At 44.0% G+C, this 23,656-nt stretch overlaps 1 protein-coding gene across 1 annotated transcript in view; it reads right to left on the reverse strand.

Annotated features, from left to right (window-relative positions):
• LOC113407026 (zona pellucida-binding protein 1-like) overlaps nucleotides 1-23,656 on the reverse strand; it is an 81,453-nt gene that overhangs the window by 1,066 nt on the left and 56,731 nt on the right. Inside the window, exon 8 of the mRNA XM_026654105.1 lies at nucleotides 20,239-20,416. Coding sequence (XP_026509890.1) covers nucleotides 20,239-20,416 — 178 coding nt within the window. The remainder of the gene's footprint in view (nucleotides 1-20,238; nucleotides 20,417-23,656) is intronic.

Here is a 23,656-nt window from a genome sequence, read left to right on the forward strand (position 1 = left end):
ATATACATATGCATCCGAAGAAGTGGGTTGTAGCCCACGAAAGCTTATGCTCTAATAAATTTGTTAGTCTCTAAGGTGCCACAAGTACTCCTGTTCTTTGTATAGGATATGTTAGCTCCCAACATAAGTAATCAGGAGGAAGCAAGAAGGATCACAGCCAGGTGATTGGTTTGTCTGTGGTTCTCCTGGCTCCCTTGAACATCACTATACTTTGACAATTATAGCATTTTCAGAGGAAAAGGTGGGCAGTGAGGGTGTTAATGCTCAGCCCCACTGTACTCAAGCAGGTATACTCCTGTAGCTGGAGCACACCTGCTTCCCCACTTTGTAGCCCAAAGGTGTCCACTAAGTCTTATCCTACCTGACACCTATTAATTCAACAGGATTTGTGGGGCTTCACCCTGCCTATTCCCATTGTTACAGAACCTTAGCGAAGTTCATCTGACCTATGGCAACCACCGAGGGTTGCCTGACTCTGCTTGTTCCTTTCTGGTGACTCAAAGGAGTTTTAGAGGTCTATCTCAAATGCCATTAGAAATGGGCAGAGCTTATTCACCGTTTAGCAGGAGAGGCTTACAAGGGGCCCCTCATCCCAACCCTAAAAACCACTGTATTAACTATATGGATGATGGTAATGCCTAAAGGCCCCAACCGAGAGCAGGGTCCCATTTTGCTAGACACTATACAAATATTACACATGTATTTGAATCAAGGATGATGATTGACATTTTCATTAATTAAGCATAAAGGACAGCATCACAGTAACAACGATTGGTAGAAGGATTCAGGATCCCTTCTCTCTCTGCAGGAGCGTCACAATTTTCCTCCCACTGCTAGGGAGAGTGAGGAAGCGTGTATGGAAATGGTATGTGAAGCTCTGTATCCACCCTTCAGCACATCTCTATGGGTCTGCTGGAGGAAACCCTAAATATACATGTAGCAAATAGCACTTCCCAGTCTCCACATCAGTTGGGCTGGTAAATAGCCTTCCTTCTCCCCAGTGTGTCTCAACGTCAGAAGGAAAACTGCACTCTGCCCATTTCTTCTCCCAGAGAATCCCGTGTTATATGATAACAATCATATAAAATGTTATTTGTGAACAGCTCAATCTCAGTCTGCCATCTAGGGGAAGGCATGAAAAAGAGAAAAAATCTTAAGCAAACAGCCTACTGCTTGCTGAGCTGGCTGCTGGGAAAAGATATAAAGTTTCTTACAGTAAACATAACTTGTCTCAATCTTCCTTATTGAGCATAAATTCCTACTGGCCTAACTTCACCCTTCATGTATAAACATCTCCACAAAATAGTTCACCTCATATATTTCATTTGTACCTATCTAATATACCATTTCACACTTCACAAACTTTTAAGTGCACTTGACATGTTAATTTCTTCTTGAATCCTATGTGCTGACATTTTCTGCTCTACTCCAATTTTTAGTACAATTTCAGTATTTGCTTGGGCAATACATTTTATTTAGAACTCTGAAATGATTATTCGTCAGATATAGTTTCTTTTTTTTAAATTCACTTTTTTGAGAGAACTGGAGAAATTCGAATTATTGTAATGGCAAGCTAAATTTGTACCTAGTCCATTAAAGCAAATTACTACAGGAAATCAAACTATAAAAGATAACGAATGAGGACAAAGACTACTAAGTTATAAATCAAGTGTGGGTTTCTGATTATCTTATCCCATGGGATGAAATCAAGTTGCCAGGAATGTATCAGGAGCCCACAAAAGATATGAATTTTGGTACTGTATTTCATCTACATCTGTAGCCTAACTCCTGAAAGAAAATGAAAACATTGCAGTAATGTTTTTAAGACCAACACAAAAATAATTGTTTTATATCTAATGGTCCTGTGAAGACACAAAAGTGGTACAATTACTTTGTGTTAACTGAACTTTAATGAAGGATCTTAGCAATTACCCGAACATTTTATTTAACCTTCAAATATGCTTTATTTTATATACCTTAAGAGGCACTTAAACCACTAGAATGAACAGGAATTATATTAAATTTATGTTTCTACGATTTTTATAATCTTAAAATGACAAATCTGCAAATTAAAATATGTTATAAATACAAATATGAGACCAGGATGAAAACTGATTAAAAATGGGTTTTTATTTAAATTAATTGTTTTCTTTTTAAAAATAAACCCCGTTTAAAATTAAATTTGAAATTATAACATATGTTAAGACCTAAACATATTATAATTATTCAAATAAAGTAATATTCGAGCAGTATACACATTGCTGACATTTTAAAGAAAATCAAACCACTGAACTGGTAGAAGTCACTGGCTAAGCACCTGGAAGAAAATTACTTATTTGTACAGTACCTGGTTTTTCAAGATGTGTTTTATACATATATTCCACTGAGGTGTCTGTGCACCCAGTACACTCAAGCAAGAGACTTTTGGTTAGCAGTACGGAATGGGTTGGCACATACACCATAAATACTCTTATACCTCCAGGCAAGAGCAGGACCGCTCCAACTGGCTTCTTGTTCCTTCACCACTGGAATCTTGGTAACAATACAATCCATTGTAACGCGGATGGGGAGTGGGTAATGGAATATATACCGTATATATTCGATCATAAGCCGGTTCGTTTATAAGCCAACCCCCCCAAGATGGATAAGTAAAAATGGAAATTTTTTATGACCCGTTCATAAGCTGACCCTATAATTCAGGGGTCAGCAAACTTTGACTCCCGGGCCATCAGGATAAGCTGCTGGTGGGCCAAGATGGTTTATTTACCTCGAGCATCCACAGGCACGGAGGTAAACCTAAGTAAACAAAGTGTTCCGGCACACCAGCTGCTTATCCTGACGGGCTGGGATAGCAACTGGTGGGGAAATTTTTTGGGGGGGAGAAGCTGGGGGTCAGGGAAGTAAGCCCTGTGACCACCCCCCCACATGACCCCATTGTTGGGGGGGAGGGACTGTGTCCCACCTCTCCCTCTCTATACCCGTTCATAAGCCAACCCACTTCTCTGCTGCTTCCCTTTTTTACTAAAAAAAATCGGCTTATGAACAAGTATATACAGTATGCCTGCAACAAATATCAAAGAGCCACAGTGAATGTAGTAAATAATTGTTTCTTCTTCTTCTTCTTCTTCTTCGATTGCTTGTACACATTTGTATTTCAATGATTCTCAAACAGTTCTCTTTTGGAGATGGAAACTCACTGTGGTCTACTTAAACTGTGATTGTAGAACTGTCATTTCGATGCTTTCACTATGGCATAATGTTGACTGAATGTATGGATGTAGCAACTCTATAAATGTCCATGAGAAAAATTATCAGTAGTGATATAACCACATTTAAGTGGAATTTCAAGACTATCTTTGACAGGAATTTTGGATGAGGTTTTAATGAGACCTTATACTTATAGATAGGCTTGGAAGGATTAGATTTTTGTTAGTAAATGTTCATTTCACCATACACACACAAACCAATGCAAGACCCTTTCCATCGATAATGACAGAAATTTAGAGATTGGCAAAGAAAGAAAAATGATGCTTGAGAACTTAGAGTTTGATTTAAGGAGATTTACTTTATATATTTTTGACATGTGATGTTGACAATGTGTGTGTTAATGGTTACAATGCTTTAACTTTTTGATTCTACTATTAAATAGTGTAGTAGGGTGAGCCGGGGCTCTACCCTCCGAGATGGAGGGGTGCCACACCGGCTCACTGAATTGCAGACAGTCTAGCCTCAGGTCCTTGTACGCAAGGGCTGAGCGGCTCACAGTTCAGGAGCTCAAGCCCTTAGGTAGGGGCTGAGCACCAACTAACCGTCCAAGCAGGCCCAGGCCCTGGGTCAGGGCGGGGCACAAACCGTCACAGCCCAAGCCCCTCGGGGCAAGGGGTGAGCACACAAGTAGTTAAGGCGCCCAGGCCCTGGGTCAGGGCGGGGCACAAACAGTCACAGCTCAAGCCCTTTTGGGGCAGGGGTTGAGCAGACAAGCAGTTAAGGCGCCCAGGCCCTGGGTCAGGGCGGGGCACAAACAGTCACAGCTCAAGCCCTTTTGGGGCAAGGGTTGAGCAGACAAGCAGTTTAATCAGGCCCAGGTTCCTACCTGAGCGTTGGGTGAGGGGGAAGCCTGCCACCCGTGAGTCGGAGTGGCAGGGGGGGACGCAGGCCCACCCACTCCACTGCGTCCCAGCCCGGGGCCCTAGCAGCGATTGCTGTCGCTGCCGGTCAGTGGGGTATCCTGACTGAAACACACTGACATCGGCTCACAGGTCTCTGCAGCCTGACCTGGGTCGGCTACCCCCGGGCTACTTCCTTGTTCCCCTCGGGGCTTACCTCGGCGGCAGTGCTGGGTTCGGGCCAGTCCAGCAGCATCGGCTCCTTGGGTGCGGGGCTTGGGGGCCGGTCCGGCAGCTCTTCCCCAGGATAGCTGGCACGGGGCAGACTTGACTCCCCCTCAGGGCAGCTGGTCTGGGGCAAGCTGGGCCAGTCCTCTTCAGGATAGCTGGCACGGGGCAGGCTGGGCCAGTCCTCCTCGGGGTGACGGGTCCGGGGCAGGCTGGGCCAGTCCTCGTCAGGATAGCTGGCACGGGGCAGGCTGGGCCAGTCCTCCTCGGGGTACCTGGCGAGAGGGAGGCTTGACCGGCGCGGGGCGTTAGCAGGCGGCTCGCGGCCTGCGGCTGTCTCCCAAGCGGGAGCTCGGCCCGGGACGTCTGCTCTCTCCGGCGGTCTGGCTCTTACTGAGCTTTGCTGGCGGGCTTTTATACTTCCGGGTCGGGGCCGTGACCTCGGAGGGGCGGGCCCCGGACCCGGTAGCTCCGCCCACGCTGGGAGTGGAGGAAGCTCGGCCCTGTCGGAGATGGAGGGGTGCCTCACCGGCTCACTACAAATAGTTATTGTTATTGTCCCCTCCTGCAGAATTTCCCTCAACCATGAAAATTTAAATAAATACAAATTGGGGGGGGGGAGTGTAAACATCTAGATTATCTGCCAATTACATATAAAAAACCCCGACAAATTCTGCCAAGACTATTTATAGAAGACAGTATATGGAAGTCCTGCCATTAGAGCCTTTAATTTTCTTACTCTCTTTGCTGATGTTATTGCAACTAGAAATGCTGTTTTAGCTAATAAGTGAGAAAGGCAGCAGTATGCCAGTGGTTCAAAGGGCAGTCCCATAAGGCCTGTGAGGACTAAGTTAAAGTCCCAGAAAGGGACTAGTTCTCTTGTTGGTGGATAAAACCCTTATTAGGCCTTTTATAAGTCTTCCTACTACAGGGATAAAGAAAACAGAACATCTCTGAATAGGAGGGTGAATGGTGGAGTTAGCTTGCTGAAAGTTGACCTTGCAGCTCACTGATAGGCCCAAATTCTTTCGTTCCAGTAGGTATTCAATATCTCTTGTACCTGTGCTTTGGATGGAGGCAGATGATGATGCCAGGCCTACATTGAAAACCGCTTCCACTTAGCCAGATAAGCCTTTCTGGTAGAGTCCTTTCTTCCTGTTAATAAGGATATTTTGAAATCTATGCAAACAGTTTATTTCTGATAAATGTAGCCACTCTGCATCCATGCTGTGAGGTGGAGACTGCAAGGATTGGGGTACAAAATCTGACTGGGTCTCAGCAATTGCGTCCAAGAATAAAGATAAGGTTATGGGAGGCTGCACTGACATAAGAACAGCCTACTGGGTCAGACCAAAGTGGCCAATGCCAGGTGCCCCAGAGGAAATGAACAGAACAGGTAATCAAGTGATCCATCCCCTGTCGCCCATTCCCAGCTTCTGGCTAGGAACACCATCCCTGCCCATCCTGGCTAATAGCCATTGATGGAGCTATCCTCCATGAATGTATCTAGTTCTTTTTTGAACCCTGTTATTGTCTTGGCCTTCACAACATGAAATTGGGCTTGTTTTTGCCTTATTTGGCTTGTGAGTTGCTTGTTGGCTAATTTTTGGCTTGTAGCTTGTTTGGCTTGTATCTTGTTCCTTCTTTTTTTTGATCGGCTCCTGGTAAGCAGGGGAAAGGGGGGGCAAGCTGTGGCAAGGGGAAGAGAGAGTCAGGGGTGAACAGTGGGCCCACCACAGTCCCAGATTGCACGCCGGAGGGATCTAGTCACATGGAGTGTTGTGGTTCTTAGGGATTGGCTTGTTTTGGCCTTGTTTTGAAATGGGATTAGCTTGATTTTTGGCTCATTGTGAAAGTTGGGGTTCTTATTTACCGCGTGAATGCTGGCAACTGTGCTTTGCAGGTATGAAGAAAGGCTCTCAGGTCTACGTTGTTTATATGAAGGGCTGTTTCTTGGCAAAATCGCTGACCTTGAGTTTACACTCTGTTCAGATCTGCTCCCCAGCCCAGAGTGGATTCATCCATTAGTGTTTTCTATGGAAGTGGAGGGAGAAAAGGGAACTCCCTTGCACACATTTTTCAGAGTCATCTACTCCTTAATGATGATAGGACTCAGAAAGATACATGAACCGCCATGTCCAGAGGATATTTGTTTTGCCAATATAGACTTCAACCAGCTTTGCATGTACTACAGGTAAAGTGTGGTGGCATGCCGAGTCACGTACATTCAAGATGCCAAGATTCCTAGCAATCTAAGGCAAGATCACATGGATGAACCTGCAGATTACTGCATAGGATGGACTGAAGTTCTCTGGAGATAGATAGGCTGTTGCAGTGAGAGTCGAGAATGGTCCCAAATAACTTGATTCTTTCTATGGGGGGGACAGTGTCAACTTGTCTTGTTTATTCTCAGACTCAGCTGGATGAGCCACAACTGAATCTACTAATACCACCATACATTTTGTCTGGGACCTGATGAGAGACTAAAAACAAGCACTGTGTACTGGTAGTAGCAGACCCCAACTAGAAATCTTTTATTTTCCATGGCTTAATTGGATGACCACATGAAAGTTGGCATCCTGTAGCCCAAGAGCAGCGTATCAGTCATTCAGATCTTGGGATGGGATGACGATGTCAGCAGGTTTGCCTGGTGCCCTCAGATGTGTCGGTCTCACTGGTACCAAGGTGGATACTGAAACCACTGTTTGCTGTGGGACCTGTTGGGCCACAAGCAGAACAGTGTCTGGGACCAATGAACACAATGTATCTTTGGCTGCTATGCAGGCCCAAGGAGTAGACAGTACTGATAGGATTGGTACAATAGTCGATTTGTGCCAACAGTGAAACTGGACACAGCATCAGTACCAGGGCTGTCAGTACTGGAGGAATCGTCGGGGCTGGCCTCATTGCTACCAAGGTGATCAGTACCAGAGTCATTGATATCACTGTATACTGAATCCCTGGAAACAGAACCTGAGTTAGTGACACCTGTCCTCTTTAATCAGCCAGATTGGTACCTGACAGCTTATAAGGCAAGTTTTCACCACTTGCTGAAGCATGATGTTCAGAGCTACATGGTTCTTGAGAAGTCTTTCCTGGGTTCTGAGCTGCCCTTATGCTCTAAAGAGCTAGAAGTCTTAAGGGCCTTAGATGAAGGGCCAGGGATGGATTGCTGCCTCTTCTCTCTGGAAGTTTTGTGAGACTTCCTCCTTCTGTCAGAGGCAGAGTCTTTTGGTGACAGAACAGCAACTAAAGATGAGGTAGCTGCAGGAATGCTTCTGGAGGAGGCATAATTGGAATGATCAGCCCTGGGCATACCAGGATCAGAGCTCAGGCCATCAACCTCTTCATGAGGTAAATCTTAAGCCAGGACTCTCCAGTTCTTTCAGGTTCTTTTCCAAATCAACTCAATATAGCACATTTAGCACTAGACAGATTAGACACCTAGTGTGTCTGTCGTTTAGTGACATTACTGCCTCACGTGTCAAGCAATTTTGAAACCTGAGGATTTATGTACCAAGACAACTAATCTCTACAGGAGTGTGGTGGGGCGGCTGCCCCACACAGGTATATGGAGGGTTAAAGCAGCCCGCAGGGAGGCTGCGCAAAACCCAACCAATGGGAGGACGGCTTGTAGAGAGCCAGTCAGGAGAAGAGTTGTTGGAGCAGCCAATCAAGGCCAGGGAGGGCCATATAAGAATGGCTGCTCAACAGAGCAAGGACAGTCTTTCCCTGGAGTGCAAGGGAGAAGGACTGGCTGCCTTAGAAGAGTAACTTAGATAGAGCAGTACTGGGCAGGGTCAGGGGAGCAATAGGGAGCTCCAGCCTGAGCGCTGCCAGACTGAGACCCTTGATACAAAGGGCCAGGAAGGTGCTAGGGCTACGGGAAAGTGGCCCAGGGAAATAGGCAGCAGGAGTTGGAGGAGCGGCAGCACATCGCCACCGGCTATAGGGTCCCTGGGTCAGGGCCCGGAGTAGCGGACAGGCTCCCCCTCCCTTTCTCCCCCACTTGCCACAGAGGGGGTGGCCAGTATTCAGACTGAGGTTTATCCCTTGAGGTGAGGGGCTAGACCGAAGGCTGCAGTATGGCACAGCGGCAAGTGGATGGACTAGAGACAGCCGGTTCCAAAGCGGAGTGAGACAGCTGGAGGGCCGTGCCTAGAAGAAGACGCCTCGGTCCGGGGAGCAATGCGGGTCTTAGAGGTGGAGCAGAAGTGATGGTGGTGAGACACCACTAGAGGAAGGTGCACCGGAAACCAAGTGCTAATTCCCAGCACGGCCAGCAGGAGGTCCTGAAATGGTGAGTCCCGCCCCATCACAAGGAGTACCACCACAGGAGACAAATGAAAGAAAATAGCCTCCTCTTAAAAGAGAACAAAATAAACTCTTACTGAAAACTAATACTAAACTACCTATCTACTAAGTACTATCTATTTACAAAAAAGCTGCTGATAAGCCAGGCAATAAATTGTGAGCTAAGAGGCATCACTGGGAGCGCCATCAAAGCCTCACACAATGAGAAGGAACCGAGAGGCAGCAGGAGCAGCCCTGCTCTTTATTCCCACAATTGGAGGCACAATGATACTCAGGACTCATGCATGGCTCCACACAGTGCTGATGACTAAAAGTCACTGGTTTGAATGCACCGGGCACACATACCCCAACAGTGGAACGTGTGTATAAGCACTCAAAGAAGAACCAGAGTTTGTTAAATGCTAAAGTAGCTTCTGACAGAAGTGACATCTTCTGCAGGTGCAGACAGACTATTTTCTTTATTTCAGCTCATTCAACAAGTTCAGAGCTAAACGATTAGTTCATTCAAAGTTAAGAAACTGACAGAAACTTGTTCTCCTCTTCCCTTCTCGAATTAAAAACTGTGAATGACAGGATGAGATCTACTTGTTCTAAAATCTTGAATGACATGGTGACCAATTCAATTCACTAACTACAGAGAATACTTCCTTCGTTTAATACATCTGTTTTAAATGCAAAACATGCTTTAATAAATTATTTCTTTCTTATGTGTCCAATACATTTAAAGGTAATGTTCAATAATAAAAAATGCTGTTTTATGCATTTGAATTGTATTACAATTTGCATCCAAATGCAGCTTAACACAAATCATGAATAAAAAATTAATCCTATACTAAATAAGAAATATCATTCACAATTTTCTAAAAGTGTAAAAATTAAGAATCAGAATAAAAGAATGTTAAGCTACAAACTGCTTAAATAGATGTGCATAGACACAGTTTATCCTCCTTGTTAACAAACAGTACCAAATTTAGGGTAAAGCCTATATAGTAAAAGCTGTGTTATCCAGCGCTTTACCAACTGGAAAGCTCTAAAAACCAGCATTTCTGATCTTCATTGAAAGTCCGGTTTATAGTCCAGTTGGTGCAGGGCCGGCAGGTTCCCTACCTAGCTCCCTGGAAGCGGCGACATGTCCCTGCTGCTCCTAGGCGGAGAAACGGCCACGAGGAGTTCAGAGCACTGAGTGTGAGAACCTCAGCCTATGGGAGCTGCGGGGGCAGCGCCTGCGGGCTTAGCAACGCTCTGCCTAGGAGCAGCAGGGACATGCCGCAGCTTGCGGGTAGCCGCCCAAGGTGAGCGCCACCTGGCTCCAGCACTCCACACCCTCTCCTGTGCCCCAACCCCCAGCCCTGAGCCCCCTCCCGTAACCAAACTCCCTCCCTCTTATTTAATCGGAATTTTTGACTTACCGGAACCCCCCCATTTCCCAAACATAAGAAAACTTTTACTATATTTAGTTGCAAGTCAACAAGTTCTAATGGTTAACAACCAATGAGAATGAACCTTTCTTTAGAAGAAAAAAAGTACAAATGCAAAACAAGATTAAAGTTGAGCATTTAAATCAAATTTTCTAGCTTGTTGATTTAAATCCTGATTTAAATCAGTGGCTCTCAACCTTTCCGGACTACTGTACCACTTTTAGGAATCTGTGTTGTCTTGCATATCCCCAAGGGCAGGTCTACACTTACTTCCTGGTCCGGCCGTAAGCAATCGATCTTCTGGGATCGATTTATCGCATCTTGTCTAGACGCGATAAATCGATCCCGGAAGTGCTCGCCGTCTACGCCGGTACTCCAGCTCGGCGAGAGGAGTACGCGGCATCGACGAGGGAGCCTGCCTGCCGCGTCTGGACCCGCGGTAAGTTCGGACTAAGGTACTTCGAATTCAGTTACGTTATTAACGTAGCTGAATTTGCGTACCTTAGTTCAAAGTAGGGGGTTAGTGTGGACCAGGCCCAAGTTTCACCTCAGTTAAAAACTACTTACTTACAAAATCAGACATAAAAATACAAAAGTATCACAGCATACTTTTACTGAAAAACTACTTGCTTTCTCATTTTTACCATATAATTATAAAATAAATTAGAATATAAATATTGTACTTAAATTTCAGTGTATAGTACATAGAGCAGTATGAACAAGTCATTGTATGAAATTTTAGTTTGTACCGACTTCACTAGTGCTTTTTATATAGCCTGTTATAAAACTAGGCAAATATCTAGAGGAGTTGATGTACCCCCTGGAAGACCTCTGGGTACCCCAGTTGAGAACAACTGATTTAAATCAATCCACCTTTTATGAGATAGAAAGGCTTTACTGACCAGAAGTAACTCATCTTCAAATGTATTGTCTCTATAGCACCACCCATTAAGAATGCCTACCCATGTGGCCTCAGGAACAATTTTGAGTAGTAGTCTGCAGTTACATAAATACTCTGCCTCCTCTAACCGCCCTTCAGTTACTCTCTACCTCAGGAAGTCTTACTTGGAGCTGGGCCATGAAGTTATGTTAACAGAGGGTGACTGTGGCTCTGAGATGGCAATACATTCAGAGTATAAGAATTATCTCTAATAAATTAATAACCTTTTGTAGTTTCATGACATTGCCTCCCCAGAGCCCTACTGTAGGAGACTAGCTAACAGTGATATCCCTTAAAATACAAGCTTGTTCAACGGCAACTGAAGCATTGTCCTTCTCAAACCAGAGTCTGCTGCTGACAAAATGTCAAGAGAGTAAGTTGAGAACAGAACTCTACATATATCAGCCCTAAAATAGTTTTCATGAGTGCTCAAGCTGGCAACAGAGAGGAACTGATGGATGGTTAGAAGGACTATAGCAATTATACTCTTGGTCCATATAATGTAGGGCTTAAGGGAGATGTGTGTGGACCTCCTAATTGCTAACTACTAATCAAAAAGGTTTTATGGACAGCAAGTAGGCCTCTGTGAAGGCAATGTCATGAAGAACTATGTTTTTGTAATGTCTATATGTATGTTGTTTGGAGACCTGGGAAATGAAAAGATCAGTTTTACCAAGGGGCAGGCTAAAGTAAGATCTGTGGATTCAATTGTGTTGCCAGAAGGGCGTTCAGTGACAGTCACAGGGAGTAGCCACAGAATTACTGGGAGTCCACTCAAAATACAGACGCTCTGAATGGGAGGCAGTCAGCAGAGAGGGGTTGAGGTGCAGGATAGACTCTGCCCTTTCTTCAGGGCTGAATGCTGCCCTTCTCAAGTAGGGTGCATCACAAGTGAAAGCTTGCTGTTGTGCCTCCTGAAGGTACCAGCAGGTAAAGAGAACTGGCTCAGGAGGAAGGCCTATTTCTGTAGGGAACCTAGAGACAGAGAGAATGAGCTTCTCCCTGATGTTTATTTAACATCATACAGTCAATGCTATGATCCCAACTGATGTGAGGTAATAGGGTATATATAGCAACTACTTAGCACCAGTATGTAATCATGTGCTAGTGCTGCCTGCTGCAGGAAGGATAAGGAACAAAGCAGCTAAAAGGAAGTGTTTGAAAATTAGCAAACGTTTTACACCCAATCGGGAATATTGCAGATTATGTATTCCTCATGCCACCTGATCTTAAACCAAACTTTGCACCCTCGATAATCTGTATGTTATTCCCTGATAACCAGAAACTTCTATGCTCAAACTCTGTTCACAATTTTTTTTTAACATCATCTTAATAACATTTTAAATTTGTTCTCCCATCCATCAGGGCTGGGGAAAGAGGAAGATTCTGATGTGCGGAAGAGCAAATAGGACTTGGTTCTGGGAAGGAAAAGGGCTTCAAATCTGGGGCTGAGACAAAAACATTGCTTGGATCTATATTAAGGGAAGAAGAAATGCGTGTTAGGAAGAACAGATATTTCTATTCAGGGCAGGGTGCTCAGCTTTGGAAAGAGACTGGAAAACAGAAGGTTGGGGAATCTGGTTGAGCTAGCGGGAATCAAAACTTCTGGTGAATCCAGGCACTAGTTATTCTTGGGGCTTATGTACACAAACATTTCGTTTGTGGCAAGCTTGGGTGTGAACCTACCCCATACTAGCCTGCCGCACACTAACTAACTGTTCGCATGGACTCTGTTCATGCATACTAACAGTTCATTAATGTGCTTTAATCTACTCCCGTTTCAAAGCAGCAGGCTAGCGTGAGGTAGATTCACACCCCAGCATGTCACAAACTAAATGTATGTGCAGACAAGACCTTGAGTTTTACCTCAAAACTCTAACAGAACATAACTAAAATATTTCTAAGAACAAAATCTGTTTTAATTATCAAAATTATAATAATCTTTTAGCATGCACCACGTAGGAGCTGACAACAACATTAACAAACTAGGGAAATGCAACCTAGGTGGAGCTACCATAACATGGGTGCAAAACTTGTTGGAAAACAGTTCCACAGAGAGTAATCATCAGTGGTTCACAATCATGCTGGAAGGGCATAACAAGTGGGGTCCTACAGGGATCAGTTCTGGGTTCAGTTCCGTTCAATATATTCATCAGATAGATAATGGCATAGAGAGTACACTTATAAAGTTTGTGGATGATACCAAGCTGGGAAGGGTTGCAAGTGCTTTGGAGGATAAGATTATGATCTGGATAAACCGGAGAAATGGTCTGAAGCAAATAGGGTGAAATTCAATAAGGACAGATGCAAAGTACTCCTGTGGTGGGGCAGCTGCCCCACACAGGGAAAAGAAGGGGTTAAAAGGAGCACCAGGGAGGCTGCGCAGAACCCACGAATCAGGAAAGGGCTTATTGAGCCCACCAATAGGGGGAAGGCTTGCTGGAGCAGCCAATAAGGGCCGGCGAGGGCCATATATAAAGGGCTGCTCAGGACAGCAGAAGGCAGTCTCTTCCTGCAAGGTAAGGGAGGAGGACTGGCTGCCTGAAGAAGTGTCATAGATAGAGCAATGTTGGGCAGGAGCAGCAGAGTGTGAGGGTGAGCTGCTGGCTGACCACTGCCAGGCTGGGACCTTGCTACAAGGGCTGAGAGGGTGTTAGGGCTACGTGGGAAGTGGCCCAGGGAAAATAGGCAGCAGGTTGGAGGGCAGTAGGTGGCTGCCAGCTATAGAGTCCCTGGGTCAGGACCCAGAGTAGCAGGCGGGCCTTGGTCCCCCCCACCTCACTTGCCAATGAGGAGAGTGGCCGGTATCCAGACTGCAGTTAACAAGTGGAGGGACTAAGGACTGCCGGTCCCCTGGAACGGGGGAGATACCGGAGCAGGGGTACAGCCAGAGGACTGTGCCCAGAAGAGGAAGCTGCGGTCTGGGGAGCGATGCGAGTCCGAAGAGTGGAGACAGCTGTGATGGCAGGCATGACACCACTAGCTGAAGGCGGATTGGAGAGCTAATTCCCAAGACGGCCAGCATAAGGTGCCGCGGTGGTGAGACCCACCCCATTACAACTCCATTTAGGAAGGAACAATCAGTTGCACACATACAAAATGGGAAATGACTGTATACGAAGGAGTACTACGGAAAGGGATCTAGGGGTCATAGTGGACCACAAGCTAAATATGAATCAACAGTGTCACACTGTTGCAAAAAAAGTGAACATCATTCTGAGATGTATTAGCAGAAGTGTTGTAAGCAAGACATGAGAAGTAATTCTTCTGCTCTACTCTGCGGTGATTAGGCCTCAACTGGAGTATTGTGTCCAGTTCTGGGTACCACATTTCAGGAAAGATGTGGACAAATTGGACAAAGTCCAGGGAAGAGCAACAAAAATGATTAAATGTCTAGAAAATATGACCTATGAGAGAAGATTGAAAAATATAGGTTAGTTTAGTCTGGAAAAGAGAAGACAGAGGGGACATGATAACAGTTTTCAAGTACATAAAAGGTTGTTAACAAAGAGGAGGGAGAAAAATTGTTCTTCTTAACCTCTCAGGATAGGACAAGAAGCAATGGGCTTAAATTGCAGCAAGGGAGGTTTAGGTTGGACATTAGGAAAAACTTCCTGTCAGGGTGGTTAAGCACTGGAATAAATTGCCTAGGGAGGTTGTGGAATCTCCATCATTGGAGATTTTTAAGAGCAGGTTAGACAAACACCTGTCAGGGATGGTCTAGATAATACTTAGTCCTGCCATGAGTAGAGGGGACTGGACTAGATGGCCTCTCAAAGTCACTTCCAGTCCTATGATTCTATGATTTTCAGCTCTTACACTGCCCCGGAGCGCAAGGGCTTATTAGGACTATTGTGTTTATGGGAGCTAGCCTCTGCAAAAGGGAAGAGGAAGTGAATTCATGATAGAACTGGAGCACTATATACTATAAACCTTCCTAAAAGGTAGAGAGGTACTCCCAAGAACCCCACAGAGCTTTCATTCTAGTTTTCCTCAAGATTATGTAAAACTATAGTTATGGATATAGGTAAAACTTTCAAATGCTTCACTACATTCCTTTGGAAGAAATGGAAGAAATTTCTGTGTATGGTATAAGCTCCTTCTCATAATCAGAGCAAATGGAAAAATCTCATATGCAAATATATTGCAGATCCTGCAGTTTTAGGGTCTTCTCATTATGTTTTCTATTTTCTTGCATAATCTTAGTTTCTTTTTTTTTAAAATAAAAGTCTCTAGATTGGATTACATCTTGAAAGCTACGTTCTCTTTCCCTGTTCTCCAGCCATGCAGGAAACTGCCTTCACCAAAAGACCAAGTGCAGCTTTATTCTATTCTTCTGTATACTTCTACATTACACCATACTATTGAGATTTCAGCCTCAATGTCTAATTGAGATAATTTGAACACTATTAAGGAAAACAATCTAAGAACAATTTAGAGTCAAAGTAACTTTTTAAAATGATGATCCAAACCTTGGTCACTTTACTCAAGTGTGTGATCCCACTGATTTTAGTGAGAGAACTTGTATGAATAAAGTGAGCAATATTTGGCCCATTCTTTGTTTCCCCTTCCAGTATATTCTAGAACTGTCTCTTTTGCATGCTCATTCTACAAATCTAGAGGGTTTTTTATATATATAAATGTAAGCAGAATCAGGATGAGCTCTACCCTGACATCTGGTGGTAAATTATGGCGAGGGTGGAAAAAAACTTCAGGGGCTGATCTTGTTTGCATAGGCACACCCACCCGCCTAGCCTGGGACAACAGCAACTGGAAGTGGTTATTTTGGCTGGTGTGGGATTTCCAGTTTCTCTGTTATTGGGGCAGGAAGAATAAAGTGTTGTTACCCTGATTTTGTGAATCAAGGCCAGTGGAACTGTTGTATGACAGAGGGACTCACCATTAACTAAGTAGCACTCGCTAGACAAGGGGCATGGGTTACAAAACCCAGTGAATTGAGAAAGATTGGGGATAGGTATGTGTACCTAATGGTATGGGGCCCCCTTTGAGGGCCTGGAACACCAATTACACTACCCCCCTCTCTCCACTGTTGAATAGCAGAGCTAATTTTGCTTCTATTAGAAGTCTAGCTAGAGATTGCTGAGCTAAATTCACTTTGGGCCAATAGTGCACCAGCACTGGGGCTCCCCTACTACAAGTTGAAATCACTAAGAGTTAAAATCACTAAAAGAGCTAAAATTGCTGAGCTGAGATCACTGAGTGCTATGTTAACTAGTGGGGGAGCCTGAAGATATATTGCTAAGCAGCTGGCAGAGTGGAGCAGTTTGCGGGACGGTTGGAGCAGCCCACGGAACAGTGAGCTGAGCAGTTTGTGGTGGCAGCTGGAGCAGTTCATGGGATGGCTGGTGGAGCAGCTGGCAGAGCCGAGCAGTTTGTGGGGCGGTTGGAGCGGCTCACAGAACAGCAAGCGAGCGGAGCAGAGAGGAGCAGAGCAGTTTGCAGGGGCAGCTGGAGGAGCGGAGCGGCGCGGCGGGTAGAGCGGAGCCATTCGTGGTGAAGGCTGCAGCAGAACTCCACAGAGAGGCAGAGCAGTCGGCCTCGGACCACGTAAGGTGCCTCTTAACACCCTGTGTGCCCCCCCCATTTCCGCCCAGGTTGCGGGGTAAAACTCTGCAGATAAACTTTTGAACTCTGAGGCGGCACTGACCGGGGCAGAGACTTTTGGGTTGTTGGACTTTGGGGTGATTGGACTTAAGACCCTGAGGGGAAAAGAACACTGCCAAACTTACTTGGAGGTGGGTCTTTTGCTCATGGTTTGTGTTATGAATCCTGTTTATGGTGTTTCCCCAACATAATGCCGCATTGTTTCCCTCCTTTATTAAAAGGCTTTTGCTACACTCAGACTCCGTGCTTGCAAGAGGGGAAGTATTGCCTCCTAGAAGCGCCCGGGGGGTGGTACGTAATTGTCCCAGGTCACTGGGTGGGGGCTCGAGCTGGTTTTGCATTGCATTATTGAAACGGAACCCCTAGATTCGTGCTAAACAACCAGTGGGTCCCCTTGATGATCGAGATACAAAAGGAGCGCTTAAAGACGATAAAGTCATTGCGGAGAAACTAAATGGATTCTTTGCTTCAGTCTTCACGGCTGAGGATGTTAGGGAGATTCCCAAACCTGAGCTGGGTTTTGTAGGTGACAAATCTGAGGAACTGTCACAGATTGAAGTGTCACGAGGGGAGGTTTTGGAATTCATTGATAAACTTAACATTAACAAGTCACCGGGACCAGATGGCATTCACCCAAGAGTTCTGAAAGAACTCAAATGTGAAGTTGCGGAACTGTTAACTAAGGTTTGTAACCTGTCCTTTAAATCAGCTTCTGTACCCAATGACTGGAAGTTAGCTAATGTAACGCCAATATTTAAAAAGGGCTCTAGAGGTGATCCCGGCAATTACAGACCGGTAAGTCTAACGTCTGTACCAGGCAAATTAGTCAAAACAATAGTAAAGAATAAAATTGTCCGACACATAGAAAAACATAAACTGTTGAGCAATAGTCAACATGGTTTCTGTAAAGGGAAATCGTGTCTTACTAATCTATTAGAATTCTTTGAAGGGGTCAACAAACATGTGGACAAGGGGGATCCAGTGGACATAGTGTACTTAGATTTCCAGAAAGCCTTTGACAAGGTCCCTCACCAAAGGCTCTTATGTAAATTAAGCTGCCATGGGATAAAAGGGAAGGTCCTTTCATGGACTGAGACTGGTTAAAAGATAGGGAACAAAGGGTAGGAATTAATGGTAAATTCTCAGAATGGAGAGGGGTAACTAGTGGTGTTCCCCAAGGGTCAGTCCTCGGACCGATCCTATTCAACTTATTCATAAATGATCTGGAGAAAGGGGTAAACAGTGAAGTGGCAAAGTTTGCAGATGATACTAAATTGCTAAAGATAGTTAAGACCAAAGCAGACTGTGAAGAACTTCAAAAAGATCTCACAAAACTAAGTGATTGGGCAACAAAATGGCAAATGAAATTTAATGTGGATAAATGTAAAGTAATGCACATTGGAAAAAATAACCCCAACTATACATACAATATGATGGGGGCTAATTTAGCTACAGCAAGTCAGGAAAAAGATCTTGGAGTCATCGTGGATAGTTCTCTGAAAATGTCCACGCAGTGTGCAGACGCGGTCAAAAAAGCAAACAGGATGTTAGGAATCATTAAAAAGGGGATAGAGAATAAGACTGAGAATATATTATTGACCTTATATAAATCGATGGTACGCCCACATCTCAAATACTGTGTACAGATGTGGTCTCCTCATCTCAAAAAAGATATACTTGCACTAGAAAAGGTTCAGAAAAGGGCAACTAAAATGATTACGGGTTTGGAACGGGTCCCATATGAGGAGAGATTAAAGAGGCTAGGACTCTTCAGCTTGGAAAAGAGGAGCCTGAGGGGGGATATGATAGAGGTATATAAAATCATGAGTGATGTGGAGAAAGTGGATAAGGAAAAGTTATTTACTTATTCCCATAATACAAGAACTAGGGGTCATCAAATGAAATTAATAGGCAGCAGGTTTAAAACAAATAAAAGGAAGTTCTTCTTCACGCAGTGCACAGTCAACTTGTGGAACTCCTTACCTGAGCAGGTTGTGAAGGCTAGGACTATAACAGAGTTTAAAAGAGAACTGGATAAATTCATGGTGGTTAAGTCCATTAATGGTTATTAGCCAGGACGGGTAAGGAATGGTGTCCCTAGTCTCTGTCTGTCAGAGGGTGGAGATGGATGGCAGGAGAGAGATCACTTGATCATTCCCTGTTAGGTTCACTCCCTCTGGGGCACCTGGCATTGGCCACTGTTGGTAGACAGGATACTTGGCTAGATGGACCTTTGGTCTGACCCGGTACGGCCTTTCTTATGTTCTTATGTTAGATACTGAACCCGGCCCGTGTTGCTGCCAACTCAGAGGGGCAGAAGGGTTACCTATGCGCCCTATGCTGGGAAAAAGTGGAGGGCAAGGAAGGCTTCTAACCTTTCATCTTTCCAACTTTTATTTTTGGTTTTTTAATTTCTCCTATGATTAAAAAAATTCCTGTCAATATTTTCCTAAAATTTTGAATTAATTTTCCAGGTTTTGTTCTAATGATCTTTGCACATATTCTTTGTAAAATTCGTTAACTTTACCAGGAAGCTTCAGATAAATGATCAGCACCAATGATAAAGATCTTACATTAGTGTAACACCTTACATTCTGATGGATCAAAAAGTGCTACACAAATTTAACTTACTGATATGAAAGCTATTCACCTGGATCATTTCATCCACAACTTAAATTTCAACCATTCCTGGGGTGAAGCTTGAACCACTATGTCAGGGGTAGGCAACCTATGGCACTTGTGCCGAAGGCAACACGCGAGCTGATTTTCAGCGTCACTCACACTGCCTGGGTCCTGGCCACCACTCTGGGGGATTCTGCATTTTAATTTAATTTTAAATGAAGCTTCTTAAGCATTTTAAAAACCTTATTTACTTTACACACAACAATAGTTTAGTTATATATTATAGACTTATAGAAAGAGACCTTCTAAAAACGTTAAAATGTATTACTGGCACGCGAAACCTTAAATCAGAGTGAATAATTGAAGACTCGGCACACCACTTCTGAAAGGTTGCCGATCCCTGCACTATGTAAAAGTGTATTACACATTACATACTAGTTAGAACAGGAAATGTGGCATAATTTCAATTGCAACTACAGAAGGAATTTAAGTAAACCAAATGTAATTACAAAACTTGTAACTTGACCAAGATACTGTGTTAATACTTCTGCTGTTACAAAGAATGTCATAGGGGCCTTTAGTAACAACAAAGAGCAGTCAGCCTTTTTTTTCGTCTCACTTGAAAGATGGAACCATGAACAGCATAGAGACCCCCTTAATACTTTGCAGGGTTATATGTTTAGCCTTAACTCACAAGAAAGAGTGCCAGCTAAGGATCTGATCCAAATACCACTGACTTAAATGCATTATGGATAAAAAAACCCTAAATCATCAAGACCGCTTTCTGCAGTATCATGCTGTTCCTTGAAAACATCCATCTAAAATGGTAAAACAGGTCAATCTTGATTAGCTTCAGCGAGAGCTGACAGGATAATACTGTAAGGTGGGTATGAATGACTACTCTGAAGTTAAACAATATATAGAGCTCAATCAAAGTGAAAATTATCTTGAAATAATGTGTATGATTTGAAAATTTATCACATACCACAACAATCAGGACAATCTGGATGTATCAGAGCATTTATTCCATATCCTGGATAGCAGCGATTAACCCATACCATTTGCAGAGTACCTTCAATATAGTATATTTCAGGTAAGGGTTCAGAACGTTTCCCCAGCACTTCCACTTGTTGGTTAAAAAATCTCTCTATAAGGTCTTTTGCCTAAAGTAAAACAAAAATGTTATTAAATCCTCCATTCAAAAATAAGTAAAAAAAAAAAATTTCTAGTGTACTTAAGGTGGGAGAGGTTGTAGGGTACAGGATCTGAGAGATGCATTACTGTCATTATTGATCATTGCTGAGCTGGCTGGCTAGTCTATCATATTTTAAATTTAGACTACTATAACTGTGAATTTTAATTTCCGTGGAAGTGGTCAGAGTTTTGGCAGGCACTAATAGCTGTAATGAGTCAGAAAAAGTAAACAGTACCAGCAAAAACATTCTAAAAATGAGTGACAGTTTTTCCTATTTTATAATAGGGATTTCTATGATGCAGCATCAGCAAAATAGACTCATGGGTCTTCCATCTGCACAATTACTGACATACAGGATGAATCACACTTCAAATGCTCTTCTCACCCATGACGGGTCATCTGTTCAAGAAACAGACAATGCAAGCATCTCCCCAGAATAAAGCAAACTTCAAAAAAGTTATGCTATTGTAACTTTCAAATGTAACATGGGAGATTATTCCCAATGCTGGGGTGGTTTCGCAGAAATCCAATTCTAGGTAACAAATTATTTTTTCTCTTAATGAATCAATTTCAACACTGAAAAGCAGGTGGAACTCCATGGTCTATAGACTCCAAGTAGTAATGACCATCAAAGTGAGCCTTTTTTTCAGTGTTGGGGGGAGGAGGGGTTACTTAACTGTACAGTAAGTGATGTTCTTAGAGATGTGTAGCCTGTATTTGTATCCCACAGCTGGTGGTTACACATCTAGAGCCTATGCACCAGAGATCTTTCTAGTCAGCACTGTCTGCTGGGGTGGCACATGCTCCATTCACATCCTTGTGTGCTCAGGTGAAGGTATAAAAAGGTATACCTCAGTTCCTTCACCACCTCAAAAACCTGTTGTCTGAAGACTCTGAAGTAGGGATGGTGGATGGGTCATGGAATATGTATACTGACTACACATCTTACAAAACATACAAATAAGTAAAGAATGATTAGTTTGTATAGTACATAAGAATGGCCTTACTGGGTCAGACCAAAGGTCCATCTAGCCTAGTATCCTGTCTTCCGACAGTGGCCAGTGCCAGGTGTCCCAGAAGGAATGAACAGAACAGGTAATCATCAAATGATCCATCCCCTGTCGCTCATTCCCTGCTTCTGGCAAACAGAGGCTAGGGACACCATTCCTGCCCATCCTGGCTAATAGACATTGATGGACCTATCCTCCACGAATGTATCTAGTTCTTTTTTTGAACCCTGTTATGGTCTTGACCTTCACAACGTCCTCTGGCAAGGAGTTCCACAGGTTGACTGTGCATTGTGATGGACTTTTGAGAGGTATTATCTTTGGATAATCCCTGGGTGTAACTGGAGTTTTGAGAGGTGTAATCCCTGGGTGAGGCGTGCATACACTCCATGCACCTGAAACTAGAAGATTTTTCATTAGTAGTGTCCATCGGTTTGTGCCTGTGCCCTTCTCCTCTTGCTCCCAACTTACGGTATAAGCAGTGATGTGGACCGATTACTTCTCCTGTTCTTCTCTACCATGAATAACCTTAAAATAATTATCTGAAGCAGAGGGGAAGCAGGGAAGGTGATGGAATATACATAGGGACCACACATTTCAAAGAACTCTTGTTACTGTACAACGTAAGTTGCATTCTTTCTTCTTCTTCAAAGGATGGTCCCTATGTTTACTCCACTTGAGGTGACTCACAAGTAGTACTCACTGAGGAGGAAGGCGTGAAAAGCCCTGCACTGATAGGAGGTATGCTCTGCTGACGGAGCCATCTGCTGCTGGAGCCTACACCAAGGTGTAATGCCTTGCAAAGGCATGCACGGAGCCTCATACTGCTGCTCCTCAGATCTCTAGAAGAGGGATGTCCTATAGTGAAGCTACAGAAACTGACTGGGCTCTAATTGAGTGTGCTCTCACACCCTGTTGAGCAGGTGTGCGAAGCAAAGCAGGATGCAACTCAGAATGACTCTGAATGGAGATAGCTTCTCCTGTCACACATTCAATGAAGGAGACAAATAGTTTAGGGGATCTTCTAAAGGGTTTTGTCCTCTATAGGTAGAAAGCCAAGGCTTGTCAGACATCCAGAGAATGGAGCGTCCTGTCCTCTCTGGTGGCACGTGATTTCAGGTAGAAGACGGGTAAGTGGATGGCCTTCTTCAGATAGTAGTTCCAAGATCACCTTCCAAATAAACTTAAGATGTATCCTTTGGGAAACTATCACTATGGAAGACTGTATATGGAGGGTCTGCCATAAGAGCTTCCAGCTTTCCTACTTTTTGCTGAGGTCACTGCAACAAGGAAGACAACTTTCATAGACAGATGACTGGAGGAACATGAGGCCAAAGGTTCACATGGAGCATTCATTCAGGCACAAAGATTATATTGAGGTCCCATATCAGCAACAAGGAAAGGCTCTGACAAGGCCATTCAAATATCTCTCTGTAACTGGATGGATAAAGATTGTATTGTTGTCCACCAATGGGTGAAAAGCACTAAATGCTGCCAACTGCACTCGTAAGGAGTTGAGTGACAATCCCAACATTTTCAGAGGAGAGAGACTCAAATAAAGCTGAAATTTTGGAACCTTCTGGGGATAGCTATCAATGCTGGCATCATATAGAAAAATTTCTTCCATTTTGCTGTACAGCATTTCTCCGTAGAGTCTCTTTTGCTGTTGCTAAGGTCTGACTGAAGAGCAGCAGAACACAATTGCTTTAAGTTTGTTGTCCACCCAAATACCAATCTGCCAGCTGGAGAGCTGCTGGGTTGGGGTGGTAGAACGTGGTTTTGTCCTGGGTTAAGAGGTCTGATGGTATTTGAATGCAGATGGTGCGCAGTCATCTGGAGAATGCCATGAACCAGACCTGTTTTAGCCACATGGGAGCTACCAGGGTTACTGTCACTTTGTGCTGCCTGATCTTTCTCAAGACTTGCAGTAAGAGTGGATGAGTGGAAATGTACATTACTGCTTGGGACAAGAAATATATCCCCTTTGGAATTCTGGCCTTGGGCCATTAGAAGCAGCAGGCCGGGCATTTCTTGTTCTCATCAGACACAGAGATTCTACAACAAGGTTCCCCATTGCTGAAAAATACTCCACATCACCAAGTCGTTTAGTTTCCACTTGTGTTCTCGGGCAAAGTGTCTGCTGAGGCTGTCTGCCAGAGTTTTCTGCATCCCAGCTAGGTGCTCCACCTCTGACCAACCAG

The sequence above is a fragment of the Terrapene carolina genome, unplaced genomic scaffold (assembly GCF_002925995.2).
Source record: "Terrapene carolina triunguis isolate 2854851 unplaced genomic scaffold, T_m_triunguis-2.0 Scaffold180, whole genome shotgun sequence".
NCBI lineage: Eukaryota > Metazoa > Chordata > Testudines > Emydidae > Terrapene > Terrapene triunguis.